Below are 15,105 nucleotides of genomic sequence, written 5' to 3' on the forward strand. Positions count from 1 at the left end.
CTGTGGCTTTCCCCTGGTGGGTCGTTACCCCAACAGTATCCAAACCGGTATACCTGCAATTGAGCCATGGGGATACCCTGAATATTCCCTTTCCCTCTCCTGTCAGTCACCCAGTTACCTGCCTCCTGCAACTTAGGGGTGACTACCTCTCCGTAGATCATACTTATCTCTTCCTCATTCTCCTGTATGTCATCCGGCTATACCTCCAGTTCCCTAGTATGGTCAGTAAGGAGCTGCATCCAGCTGTGGCTCACATAGAAGTAGTTCTCCCAGAATTCCCACATCTGACATAAAGAGCACTCCACTCATCCTGGACCCATTCTTACTACACTAGCTATCCACTAATAGATAAAGAAAGAAGGAAACTTACCTTAACCTTTGCCTCTTCATGCCTGATTCTCTTAAGCCAAAGCATCAAAATCCACAACTCTAACAGAGGTCCACTGACACAATGGTTGCTCCGGCTAAACCTAACTTCTTTTCATTGGCTTTTACCAATTGCTTAATAAATTGCGATAACTAAAGCCTGCTGACAAGTCCCGAAAGGCCCCACACACTTTTTAAATCACATGTTGACTTACATCAAAAAAAGCAGCTGCTCATGATGACTGAAGCCTGCCATAAAATCATGAAAGGCCCCACTTGTTTTTCAAATCACACGCTGACTTACCTTATGATAACTGAAGCCCACCGAAAAGCTTCTGCTTCTGAAGGTATCTGCTTGCACCAGCTCCTTTGGCAGCTATACATAATGAAACTTGCCTCATAAGCCTCCTTTAAACTTTTCTCCTTCACCTTAAAGTTATATCCTCTAGTATTTGACATTTCGATCTTTGCAAGAAGACTTTTGACTATCTAATCTACAGTATCTCTACCTCTCATTATTTTGTAAACCTATCAGACCTCCCCACAGACTGCAGACAAAAACAACCTGAGTTTGTTATAGTTTCTTTGTGTAGATAATATTCTCTAATCCATGTGATATCCTGGTGAATCCCTTCAGTACTCTCTCCAAAGCCTCCACATCCTTTCTCCATACTTACAGGATGCAGCAGAACTCTGTGAACCAATGCAGCCGAGAGCACTGCTCCTCCCTTAAGGTTCTAACAGTAAAGGTCTGGTAGCTAGAGGCTTTCTTCCTGTCTTTGAAAAGAGTCTCCACATCGTGTTTGTTGAGTTCACCAGGATGCTGCCTGGATTAAAATTTATGAGTCGTAAGGAGAGTTGGGACAAACTTGGGTTCTTTTGCCTGGAATGTCAGAGACTGAGGGGAGACTTGATAGATGTTTTATAAATTTATGAAAAGCATACATAGGACAGACAGAATGTTTTTTTCTCAGGGTATAAATGTCAAATCGTAAAGGACATGGATCTAAGATAAGAGGGGGAATTTTTAAAAGATTTGTAGTAGAACTAGTTTTTTTTTCATACAGAGTGTGGTGGGTGCCAGGAACAGGTTGTCAGGGATTTTGGTGAAAGCATGTATAATGGCGTCATTTTAGAGGCTTGAAGGGGATGGAGGAATATGGATTATGTGTGTTTTAGGTTAATTTGCCAATGTGTTCAATGCAGATATAGTGGGTAAATGGCCTGTTTTATGTTCTATATTGCACTGCCAGTGAGGACCCTTAGCCTTCATAATTCCCTTTACTTAAAGGCAGCAGTACATTTTACTAAATATTTAAAGATATAGAAGTCATTATACACAAATATTAAGTTTAAATCTGATTCTACATTCTAATCTGGGTCTCTTGATCCTTTTAGATATTTTTTGACATCTGAAGTAATTCACCAGGATTTCACAGGTGATGCAGTAGAAAGCTAGTTGCAGCAACGACATTTATCAGGTGTCATGGACTGGATTGTCCTGTTGGCTGACAAAGCTTTCAGACAGAGCAGCTGGCCATCTGCATCCTGCAGACTGGACAATCCTTGACTTCCACATCTCTGCTAAGTGCCACTTGACTTTCCATTCCTTGCTGAATCAGTCCCATGCCCATCAGAAGCTCTATAGCTGTGCCTAGTGCCACTGTCATGGTCATGCCCATGTCATCACCATATCCAATCTATCCCCACGAGGGATCTTAATGAGGTAGTTTGAGATCTGAGACCTCAGGAGACCTTAACGTGATGCAGTTTGTTGACTGTTCCACCTGATGGGTTGGCTGTCACCTTGTTAGTTGGGAATGTTTCAGAGCCTGGATCTAAAGAAGTGTGACCAAGGGAACAGTTATAGATACAGGCCATTTGGCCTATAGCCATCAGCCATTCATTTACACTAATTTCATTTTATTTCCTCTTTCAACATCCAACTCCTCCCAGGTGTTACCAATCACTTGCACACTTGGAGTGATTTACAGTGGTCAATTACTTATGCATTTATTTATGATATAGAAAGAAAGTGAAATAACCAGAGGAATCTGACATGGTCACAGGGAGAAGGTAAAAACAGCACCCGAGATCAGATTGAACTCAAGTCTTTACAACTGTGACATCAGTGAGGAAGGGTTGATGCTGAAGTCTGAGCTATAAGCCCAATGAAACACAATCCAGAAAAATACGCAGAAATGTAAAAAATTGGCTTAACATAACTTCCAGAGAAGAACACACCACATTCAAATTCCATTGCATTGAAACATTCGTCTTGGAGAAGCTATTCGTTTTCCTGCTGCAATTGTAATAATAATTAGGCTCTAGTTTTAAAATCAAACATACATGAAATGTAGACATCACTGGCTATGCCAGCATATTGTCAACCATCCCTGATGGCTCAGAGAAGTTGCTCTGGCCTTCCCTTAGTACAACAGATGTCCATTTCACTCGGCAACTCAGAGGTACCCATTATGGGAAGGAGCAATTACCATGTGCAGATCTGATCAGGTAAGGATTTCTCCACTGAAGGAGACTTGTACACCTGATGAGATTGTGAAACAATCTAGTAACTTCATGGTCACTTGCATTGACACCAGCAGTCAATTTCTAGATTCCTCAATAGATACTCAAATTCTCAAAGTAAATTTCAGGGTACAAACGATCATTTTTGGATTATTATTTCAGAAACATAACTACTATACACTGGTTTGAGAAACTATTTCTTACTGGTCTGAACAGAATTAGGGTCATTTTGTGAGGCAAATAATGCAAATAGGTACTCACGTCATGGCCTGGTAAATTGATTCAACACCATAGCGCATCGCAAATTCATCCACGATTTCCTGAGCATTATCTTCAAAGTACACCTTCCATGCCTCATCTCCTTTCACTTGTGGAATCTTCACAACACCATTATACTTTGTTTCAGTCAAATAACTGAAAAGATTCTGAAGGCAATAAGACTAGTATTAATTACATGAATAGTATTTACAGCCATTGAAGATAGGCGGCACTGGGATTATTTAAATAAAATTATATTTCCATTTTAAAGCAGCAGAAAAAATGTTGATAAAAATAAAAGCAACAAACCTATATGCAAGAAATTGCTAGGTTGAAGCTCTTTTAAGTATCAAAATGTTTGGGAGTAAGTAAATAGATAAAAATACAAGTGACATATTTGGCCACGAAGTCGCACACAATAGGTAACAGTTTAGGAGTAAAAGGCTCACAGCAGTATATATTTTTGATAAGAGTAGATTCAATATTTTTGATAAAAGTTATCTAAAACCCTCTAAATCCATACCACCATCCCCCACCTCCCACCACACAATCGATCCCATTCAGCACCATTCCCCAGTCTTAACTACTCGGCTGAAGCCCAAGATCATATTCACCCCTACGTCCTTCCACCTACCAGTTTTCACTCAACCTATCCCCAGATTTGAGTGCGCTTCATAGAACCCATTCAACAATGTTTCACACAGATGCACTCACCTTTTATTTGACTCAATTTAAATTCCCAATTTGATCAATTGTTAGCTGCTGTCTCTCCTCTTCTGAACCCTCTGAGCCCAACATGGGTCTTGGCCGGTGTATTCTCCTGAGTAGAAGCTGAGGTCTTAGTGTGTCACTGCTATAATCACCTAACCATTATACGGGGCCACATTTCCTTCACCTTTAATTTCAACAGCAATTTTCATTCTAATTGCACCAGAAACAGCAGATTTGGCCTTAGTGGCAATTAGAAGATCAGGTCCATTCTATTGTTTTCTTCAGTTGGAAGCAAGAAAGTACATTTGCATTGTGTATACTCAACAACAAGTAAGTGTTTGAAAAACTGGGAAAAATTATATAAATACACATATTTGCTATGTTCCCTCACCTCATGTAAGCAGGTGTATTGCACATGATATGGGGCCACTTTTTCTTCACCTTTAATTTCAACAGCAATTTTCATTCTGATTGCACCAGAAACAGCAGATTTGTCCGTTCTCTTCTCTGTGGAAAAGATACAGTGCATAATTCTCATCTATTGTACAACAGAGCAAAACAGCAGAGTGCTCATTTAGAGGGTAATGATTTATAAATTGCATGGAATAGCTCAGTACAATTAATGAAGTGACAAAGGTTGATGAAAGCCCTCTTCCAATCACAGATAATCATCAATGCCAATGCTGTAAATTGACTATTCAAAATAAGTTGTTTCAGAATTCTTACTATATAAATTCAAATTTTATTTCAATAAACCAAAGCATCTAATAGATCTGGAGTAGGAGAGGATGTAGTAAAAGAAACACAGAGCAAGAGACTGGATTCAAAGAGAAGTGATAGAAATGAAAATTTAGTTACTGCCTGTTACACTGTTTGTGTTTAGGGCAACAATAAAAATGAAAAGTAAGAAAGAAAATCTGGAAATACAAATTTCATTTCTTATTTCATCTTATGAAACTGGAAAAGGCCATGTGGTTCATTGAGTTTTTTCTGGCTGTTGGACCATTTCCCCGTAACCTATTCTCTCCACTCTGCTCACGAACTCATCTCTGAGTTTCCCACACCCACCCACATGAAGGGTAATTTACAGTGGCAAACATATCTACCATCATGTATTTAGGATATTGGAAGAAACTAGTGCAGTTGTTGTAAATCAACTTCATTCCAGGGAGAATGTAAGAACTCCACACAAACAGCATCAAAGATCAGGATTGAACCTGGGTATCTGGATTAGTGAGACAGCAACACTCAATGCTGTGCCACTGCACCACTCATTCTCTACAAAAGTGGCTAGAGTTTGAACGGTATCCTTTCTGGGATGGCACCATAGCTTCAGCATTAAATAGTTACTCACATTGGCTCTAACTTATTGAAAAGCTTAGTCAGCAATTAATGAACACAACATTCATGTAACTGATTAAATATTGAATTTATGTTCCTTCTCAAATCTCTCCATATTAATTTATTTAATATAACTCTGTTTAATTGGCTACAACCTACTTGCTCTCAAACCTAGTCTTCCCCACTATGCCAAAATCAGGTTGTATCTTATCACAGCTAACGTTCCTGTAGGCTGAAGTGAGTAGAGCTACATTTTTATGACAGGTGCAGCTGCAGCAACCTCAGAGAGTGCAGACCTTAGAGAGGTAAAAGCTCTGAATTAATACTTCCTTGAAAACAAGAAAACAGGAGCATGAATATTCTACTCAGCATCTCTTCCCACCCCCAGCTCTGTGCTGAACGTCCATGGTCATCAATTCCTGATTATAAAAGAAAAGACTATCTCCTCTTTAAACACCTTGGATGATCCAGCTGACACAACTCCAGATTCACCAGCCCTACTAACTAGGAAATGTACTTTATCTAAATGGCTCTCTTCCAACAATGTATTTCATAATTTATTCCAGTAAGGTCTTTGAAATTCTTTGTTTTTTTGCCACTGTTTGATTAAATGTCACTTTTATTTCAGCAAGATGATTCTAATCTCTATTAAACCTAGGAATAAGTACCTGTATTCTCATTGTTTCTCCTCTAATTTTATCCATTCCTCTTTTCAGAACTACTGCCTAATCTGTTTAAATCAAAGTATCATATTCCTGCCTCTCTAGCCATTTTGCTCTGTAGCAGGAAATAACATAACTAAAATAACTGTAAAATAAAATGTTGCTGATAATAAGGGTCATTATCTAGCATCTCTTTATCAACCATAGACATGAATTCATTCTAAATATTCTTTGTCCTAATTTACATAGGACGTATATCCATTACTTCAACATTCACAACCCTTCAAAGCCCAGTGACTTGGACTTACAGTTCTCATCCCTTCATGGCTTCACCCCTCTTTTATCTTGCTCAGTTGCACAACTCTTCTTGATTGCTGGGTGCATCCATGATAGTAGCCACTCTTACCCTTGGCTGCCTTGCTTTTAGATATTATTAATCTCCCTTGTAATTCCCTCTTTATAAAACTTTAACTTCCAAGCATCACACACAAAAATGCTGGAGGAACTCAGAAGGCCAGGCAGCATTTATGGAAAAGAGTAACATTTCAAGCTGAGACCCTTCATCAGGACTCTGCAGATTTTCCCTTGTCTGCCTTCCAATGTCTTCTTCCTGTTTTAAGACACATCTTAAAATTTACCACTTTGCCCCGGTGTTAGTCATCTGACTTTATGTTTGCATCCAGATTAGTGTTAACTGTGATTTGGTTCCTATATTATAACCTTGATACATTCCTTTACAATAAAGGCATCATGTACTACAAGTTATGGCTGTTACAGACGTAAGCATCTTCCTTCCAGCAGTCAGGTAATTTTGTGTACTGCTCAGAGGAATTTAATCCCATTACTGCACAGTTCTGGTTAAATATCAAATTTGTTCCAAATTCCTTGCGTGCAATACACACATAGAGGTTCGGGCCTCAAATAACTCAAATCATACTCTGACCTCATTAGCACAAAATTAATTTGTGATCCAGGAACTGAATGGGACTGACATGCAGAAATTACCTCTGCATGATTTAGAGGATCACTTCAGCTGTTCTGCAGCCATGAAATTGTCTTGCAAATGCTCCCACAAGTTGGTCCCTGTTGTGTATTTAATATTTCAGTAACATTTGAGTAATATTGTAAATATTTTGTTTGATTAAGATTCTTTTAAATCTTAAAGTTTAAATAATTAATTATGGCTTATATGTAAAGTATGTTCATGGTATACATCATCATGTCACCAAGTCATACCACTCTTTAAGAAAGGAGGAAGGCAGCAGAAAGGAAATTATAGACCAGTTAGCCTGACCTCACTGGTTGGGAAAATGTTAGAGTCAATTCTTAAGGATGAGGTGATGGAGTACTTGGTGACACAGGACAAGATAATACAAAGTCAGCATGGTTTCTTTCAGGGGAAAATCCTGCCTGACGAACCTGTTGGAAATCTTTGAGGAGATTACAAGTAGGCTAGATAAAGGGGATGCAGTGGATATTGTTTATTTGGACTTTCAGAAGGCCTTTGACAAGGTGGCACACATGAAGCTGCTTACCAAGTTAAGAGTCCATGGTATTACAGGAAAGCTACTAACAGGGTTAGAGCATTGGCTGATTGGTAGAAGGCAGCGAGTGGGAATAAAAGGATCCTTTTCTGGTTGGCTGCCAGTGACTAGTGGTGTTGCAGGGTCTTGGGACCACTTCTTTTTATGCTGTATATAAATGATTTAGATGGCTTTGTTGCCAAGTTTGCAGATGATATAAAGATTGGTGGAGGGGCAGATAGGGTTGAGGAAACAGGTAGGATGCAGAAGGACTTAGACAGATTAGGAGAATGGCTAAAAAAGTGGCAAATGAAATACAATGTTGGAAAATGCACGGTCGTGCACTTTGCTAGTAGAAATAAATTATGTGGACTATTTCCTAAACGGGGAGAACATCTGAAAATCTGAGATGCAAAGGGACTTGGGAGTCTTTGTGCAGAACGCCCTGAAGGCTAACTTGCAGGTCAAATCGATGGTGAGGAAGATAAATGCCATGTTGGCATTCATTTCAAAAGGTTTAGAATACAAGAGCAAGGATGTGATGCTGAAGCTTTATAAGACACTGGTATGGCCTCACCTTGAGTATTGTGAACAGTTTTGGGCACCTCATTTTAGAAAAGGTGTGCTGGCATTGGAAAGAGTCTAGAGGAGGTTCACAAGGATGATTCCAGGAATGAAAGGGTTATCATATGAGGAACGTTTGATGGCTCTGGATCTGCACTCGCTGAAATTCAAAAGGAGGAGGGGGGATCTCATTGAAACCTTTCGAATGTTGAAAGGCCTAGACAGAGTAGATGTGGAAAGGATGTTTCCCATGGTGGGACAGTCTAGGACAAGAGGTGACAGCCTCAGGATAGAGGGGCATCCATTTAATACAGCAATGCGGAGAAATTTCTTTAGCCAAAGGGTGGTGAATTTGTGGAACCTGGCCACATGCAGCTGTGGAGGCCAGGTCTTTGGGTGTATTTAAGGTAGAAATTGATAGGTTCTTGATTGGACGGCATCAAAGGTTATGGGGAGAAGGCCTGGAAATGGGGTTGAGGAGGGAAAAAAAGGATCAGCTATGATTCAATGGCGGAGCAGACTCAATGAGCCAGATGGCCTAATTCTGCTCCTATGTCTTATGGTCTAAGTCATACGTGCACATCTTACTTAAAGTAAAAGCTGAGTTAGACTCACATTTCAGACCCTTTTCCTTTAAATTAGTTTTATGTTTTGGAGTAACAAGACATAACAGTGGTAATGAAGACGTTTAAATGAACCTGAGATGACTACCTACCTGTTGAAGTGCAGCAAGAAACAGTTGAGTAACAGAAAAGCAGCGCAGCATGCACTCTTCGGAAGGGAAAACATGAGTGAGTTTAAAGAAAAGTAGCAAATGGAAGAATTTGTACACTCTTCAGAAGGGAAGACATGATAGAGTTTAAAAAGGGTAGAAAATGGAAGAATTAATGGGTTCATAAACAGTGAGTACCAGGTGGTAATAATCATAAAAATGGGAGCAGAAATGGCTAGCTACAACAGAAAGACTGACACATTTGATTGCACCAAAGATAACTGGAATATGAATACAGGACTGACTGAGCAGCACTGTAAAACAAATGGAATAGCCAATGAGAAACAAATACCAGTTTTGCTGAGTGCATTCGGATTAAAGGATAACAGCTCGCTGAGAAATTTAATCACCTTCAACCAAACTAGCCTAAATAAGCTTTGCTGGTATCGTAATGATTCGATACAAAGCATCTTCTTTCAATGAACAAGGGTCCTGGCAATCCCTGGTTGAGATGTCAGTCTCGATGCATGTCCCCAGTGAAGAACTTGAGACCAGGCAGGACTAGGGCCAAACAGATGACCTGGAGGACCGTTCTGAGGAATCTTCCCTTGTGCCTGGGCCTTGCAAACAAGTGTGTTGATTCCCCAACAATCTGGCGCTATTATCTTGGCTTGGGGCAAAAAGGTGGTAGTGTGGCGACCCACTTGCCAGCGCACTCGAACCGGCTCACAAAGTGGCGTGTGCCGGCATTGAGGTCGGTCCCAAAGGGGGCGCCAAGCCTGCTTCACCAGCAAGGGGAAAAGCCCGCGCGCGGGACGGGACTCTGAATACGCACCTCCTACAGCATTCCCACCCGGGGAGGGCGGGAACAGGAAGGTTTTAAAGCGAGGCCGCGGTTTGAATAAACCTCTTTTGCAACTGCAGCTCACTGACTACATGTCGTTATTTCAGCGCTGTACAATTGGTGACTCCGACGGCCCAAATGATATTTGGACCGGGGATGAACGACGCCGCATCTGTTCATGCAGTTTCATTAAAACTGCCAAGCTTCTGGACGCTGCGACCTCACCTATGGTTCCAGCAAGCAGAAGCCCAATTCCACATTCGGCAGATAACCTCGGATGCCACACGTTACTACTACGTGGTGAGCTCCCTCGACCAGGAGACAGCCGCCCAGGTTGAGGAGTTCATACAGTCGCCCCCGAAGGACGGCAAATACACAGAATTCAAAGCCTTGCTCATAAGGACTTTCGGACTCTCACGGTGCGAGCGAGCTGCCCGCTTACTGCACCTGGATGGTTTGGGGGACAGGCCACCATCGGCTTTGATGAATGAGATGCTGTCCCTGGCCGGAGGACACAAGCCCTGCCTCATGTTTGAGCAGGCGTTCCTGGAGCAGCTGCGCGAGGACATACGCCTGCTGCTGTCCGACATGGATTTCAGCGACCCCCGGAAGGTGGCGGCCCGGGCAGATGTGCTGTGGAAAGCCAAGAAGGAGAGTGGGGCGTCCGTCACACATATCACCAGGCCACGCTCCCAGCAGCAGACCAGACCAGGCCCGGCCGCAGAGCCCACTAACCCCAGAGGGAGGGGTGAGGAGACCAATGAACAATGGTGCTTCTACCACCAGCAATGGGGCGCAGAAGCCCGCCGCTGTAGCCCACCCTGCAAATTCCCGGGAAACGCCAGGGCCAGCTGCCACTGATGGCTACGGTGGCTGGCCATCAGGATAGCCTCCTGTATATCTGGGACAAGCAGTCGGGACGCCGCTTTTTGGTCGACACCAGAGCCGAGATCAGCGTCTTACCTCCGATGAGTTACGACACCCGCAACAGAGAACCGGGTCCCACCCTGAGGGCCATGAACGGCAGCACAGTAAGGACCTATGGCATCCGTATGGTGCGGCTACAGTTCGGCTCCAGCCGGTTCACGTGGGACTTCACACTGGCCGCCGTAGCCCAACCGCTCCTGGGAGCGGATTTTTTGCGAGCTCACAGCCTACTGGTCGACCTGCCCAGGAAGAGACTGGTCCACGCCAAGACCTTTCAAACGTTCTCCCTGGGTGAAGCCCAGTTCCGACCCCACACCTAGACTCCATTACGCTGTCTGACAATGACTTCACCAGAGTCCTGGCAGATTTCCCATCGGTTCTGGCGCCGCAGTTCATGGCAGCCATGCCCAGACACAGCGTACAGCACCACATTCCGACACAAGGACCACCCCTCCACGCCCGTGCTCGAAGGCTTCCCCTGGACAAGCTCCAACTGGCAAAGGAGGAGTTCAAGAGGATGGAGAAATTGGGGATCATACGGCGGTCCGACAGCCCATGGGCCTCCCCCCTGCACATGGTGCCCAAAGCAACAGGTGGCTGGAGACCATGCGGTGACTACCACAGGTTGAACGAGGCTACAACACCGGACCGCTATCCTGCACCGCACATTCAGGACTTTGCAGCAAACTTGCATGGCGCACGGATCTTCTCCAAGGTAGACCTCATCCGGGGATACCATCAAATCCCAATGCATCCGGACGACGTCCCAAAAACGGCACTCATCACCCCTTTCGGCCTTTTTGAGTTCCTCCACATGCCGTTCGGCCTAAAGAATGCCGCACAGATGTTTCAGCGGTTAATGGACGCGGTGGGACGCGACCTGGACTTCGCTTTCATCTATTTGGACGACATCCTCATAGCCAGCAGTAGTCGTCAGGAGCATCTGTCCCACCTCCGTCAACTCTACGCCTGACTGAGTGAATACGGCCTGACAATCAACCCGGCCAAATGCCAGTTCGGGCTCGACACCATCGACTTCCTGGGCCATGGGATTACTAAAGACGGGGAAACCCATCTGTCCGCCAAGGTAGACGCGGTCCGCCGTTTCCCCCAACCCAACACAATCAAAGGCCTTCAGGAATTTGTGGGTATGGTGAATTTCTACCACCGCTTCCTCCCTTCAGCAGCCCAAATCATGCTCCCCCTGTTCGCCCTGATGTCGGGTAAGGGCAAGGACATTACCTGGGACGAGGAGACCGCCGCTGCTTTCATTAAAACCAAAGAAGCCTTGGCAAACGCCGCGATGCTAGTGCACCCCAGAATGGACATCACTACCACCCTCACAGTAGACGCATCTAATACGACAGTCGGTGGAGTGCTGGAACAGCTCACTGAGGGTCGCTGGCAACCTCTGGCATTTTTCAGCAAACACCTACGTCCACCCGAGCTCAAATACAGTGCTTTCGACTGGGAACTGTTGGCGCTATACCCGGCAATCCGGCATTTCAGGTATTTCTTAGAAGGTAGGCCCTTCACCGCGTTCACGGACCACAAACCTCTTACCTTTGCGTTCACAAAAGCATCCGACCCCTGGTCGTCCCGCCAGCAACGACATCTGTCCTACATCTCCAAATACACGACGGATGTCCGGCATGTCTCGGGAAAGGACAATGTCGTGCCGGACGCCCTCTCCCGCCCTAACATCCAAGCCCTGTCCCAGGGGGTAGACTATGAAGCGCTGGCAGAGGCGCAGCAGGCAGACGAGGAGATCCCTAGTTACAGAACCGCAGTCTCCGGTTTGCAGCTCCAGGACCTCCCCGTAGGCCCAGGTGAGAGGACTCTACTCTGTGATGTAACCACTGGCCAACCCCACCCCGTCGTCCCGGCAGCCTGGCGGCGGCGCGTTTTCAACTCCATTCACAACTTAGCGCACCCCTCCATCAGGTCAACCGTCCGGATGGTAGCCAACAGGTTCGTTTGGCACGGACTCCACAAGCAGGTCAGTGAATGGGCCAAAACATGCATGCACTGCCAAACAGCCAAGGTGCAGTGGCACACCAAAGCCCTGTCGCAGCAGTTCCATCCCACCCACTGGCGTTTCGACCACATTCATGTGGATATCGTGGGCCCCCTGCCAGTGTCGCGAGGAGCGCGGCACCACCTGACTATCGTGGACCAGTTCACAAGATGGCCAGAGGCGGTCCCGCTCACCGACACCACCTCCGAATCTTGCGCCCGAGCACTGATTGCAACCTGGGTATCTCGCTTTAGTGTACCGGCCCACATTACCTCCGACAGAGGCGCCCAGTTCACCTCCAGCCTGTGGTCAGCTATGGCCAGCCTTTTGGGGACACAGCTGCACCACACAACTGCCTACCACCCACAGTTGAACGGACTAGTGGAGCGTTTCCACCGTCACTTGAAGTCGGCTCTCATGGCCCCCCTCAAAGGGCCTAACTGGGTGAACGAGCTTCCCTGGGCCCTGCTCGGAATCTACACGGCGCCCAAAGAGGATCTGCACAACTCGTCGGCCGAGTTGGTGTACGGCGCACCCCTGGTCGTCCCAGGAGAGTTCATACCAGCCCCAAGGGGGCAAGAGGAAGAACCCGCAGCAGTCCTGGGCAGACTATGCAAGAGGCTCAGTAACCTGGCCCCCATACCCACTTTACAGTATGGACAGAACCCGACCTGCGTACCCAAAGACCTGCAGAACTATAAGTTCGTTTTTGTATGACGGGGCGGACATCAGGCACTGCTACAGCGGCCCTACGAGGGACCGTTTACGGTGATCAGAAACAACGGGTCCACATTCGTGCAGGACATTGGGGGGTGTATCGCCGGTTCTGGGGGGGGGGGGGGGTTATGTGGCGACCCACTTCCCAGCGCACTCAAACCGGCTCACAAAGTGGCGCGCACCGGCATAGTGGCCGGTCCCAAAGAGGGCGCCAAGCCCACTTCACCAGCAAGAGGAAAAGCCCACGCACAGGATGGAACTGTGAATACGCATTCCCACCCAGGGAGGACGGGAACAGGAAGGCTTTAAAGCGGGGCCGCAAAGTTTGAATAAACCTCTTTTGCAACTGCAGCTCACCGACTACGTGTCATTATTTCAGCGCTGTGTGTAGCACACCGCTACAGTAGGCTAATTTTCTCATTCAGGTTCGTCAAACTAGCAGGACCTAGCTGCTAAATCGGGATGAAATTAAATTGGTTTAAGAGACCACCTGGCCTGCCTGGAATTCAGTCTCTTGGCTTCCTGTATAGAAGCCAGGTTCTTCTGATTTGTTCATATGGTAAAAGGGTTCTTGGTCCCCTTCAGCCAGTGATGCCATTCCCCCAATGCCAATTTGATTGTGAGAAGCTCTCTATTCCCAATTTCATAATTCACCTCTGCCAGGGGTAGTTGCCCGGAAAAGAATGCAAAGAGGTGCAGTTTATTGTCCAAAGGTGTCCGTTGAGACAACACTGCACCCACTCCGATGTCTGGGGTGTCCACTTCCACGATGGAGGGAAAGTCTGGGTTAGGTGCGACCAAAATGGGAGCCGTTGCAAACCGTTGTTTGAGCTCTGTTAAAACAGCCTTTACTTTGGTAATCCAAACAAAAGGGCCCATGGATCTTTTGGTTAGTGCTGGCAGTGGAGCTGCCACTGAGCTGAAGTTACTGATAAACGTTCGATTAAAGTTGGCAAATCCCAGGAATTATTGGACTTGCTTCACACTGGATAGTTGTGGCCAAACTCCAACTGCCTGCATCTTACTAAGGTCCATCTTGAATTGCCATTAGAGATGACAAAGCCCAAAATAGAAATGGTAGTTACATGAAATATGGACTTCTCCAGCTTGACGTAATGTCCATGATCAAGAAGCCTCTTTAGAATATCTCTGGCGTGAGCGACGTGCTTCTCCTTCGACTTCAGGAAAATTAGGATGTCATCTAGGTAGACCAAGGGAGAACATCCCGGAGCACATCATTTATAAAGGCCTGGAAAACTGCTGGTGCATTCACACGGCTGAAGGACATGACCAGGTACTCATAGCACCCAGTCGATGTATTGAACGCCGTCTTTCACTCATCATTCTCCTTTATGTGAACCAAGTTGTGTGCACTCCACATGTCCAGCTTCAAGAACACACAGCCTCTTGGGGAATCTCAAAAGCAATGTTCATGTGTGGAAGACGGTAATGATTTTTGACTGTTATGTGATTTCAGCCCTCTGTAATCAATGCAAGGCCACAGACTCCCAACCTGATGAAGGGTCTCAGCCCGAAACGTTGGCTACTCTTTTCTCACAGATGCTGCCTGACCTGCTGAGTTCTTCCAGCATTGTGTTCGTAGACTCCCAATCTTCTTCTGTATGAAGAAGCCAGCACCAGCTGGAGAGGTAAAGGGAAGAATGAATCAGGGCAAGAGCCTCCTTAATATACTCCTGCTTAGCACTTCTCTCCAAGCCTGACAGCACGTATAATTGAACCTATGGAGGCACATACCTGGCAGTAAATCTATTGCACAGTCGTAGGGTCGGTGCCATGGAAGAATAGAGTCCTTTCCCTTACTGAAGACATCTTTGAAATCCTTGTAGATGGAAGGGATTTCTTCTGGCTTGGGTGCGGTAATTACCCCTGAACCTTCTTCTGAGGATGCTTTCTGAGACTTCAGTGGTAGCAGA

At 45.5% G+C, this 15,105-nt stretch overlaps 1 protein-coding gene across 1 annotated transcript in view; it reads right to left on the minus strand.

Annotated features, from left to right (window-relative positions):
• Nucleotides 1-15,105, minus strand: part of LOC140718759 (protein unc-13 homolog C-like) — a 337,501-nt gene that overhangs the window by 287,598 nt on the left and 34,798 nt on the right. Inside the window, exons 2-3 of the mRNA XM_073032872.1 lie at nt 4,256-4,371; nt 3,157-3,320 (exon numbers count right to left, since the gene is read on the minus strand). Of these exons, the coding sequence (XP_072888973.1) occupies nt 3,157-3,320; nt 4,256-4,371 (280 nt within the window). The remainder of the gene's footprint in view (nt 1-3,156; nt 3,321-4,255; nt 4,372-15,105) is intronic.

This window comes from Hemitrygon akajei, chromosome 30, assembly GCF_048418815.1.
Source record: "Hemitrygon akajei chromosome 30, sHemAka1.3, whole genome shotgun sequence".
Lineage (NCBI taxonomy): Eukaryota > Metazoa > Chordata > Chondrichthyes > Myliobatiformes > Dasyatidae > Hemitrygon > Hemitrygon akajei.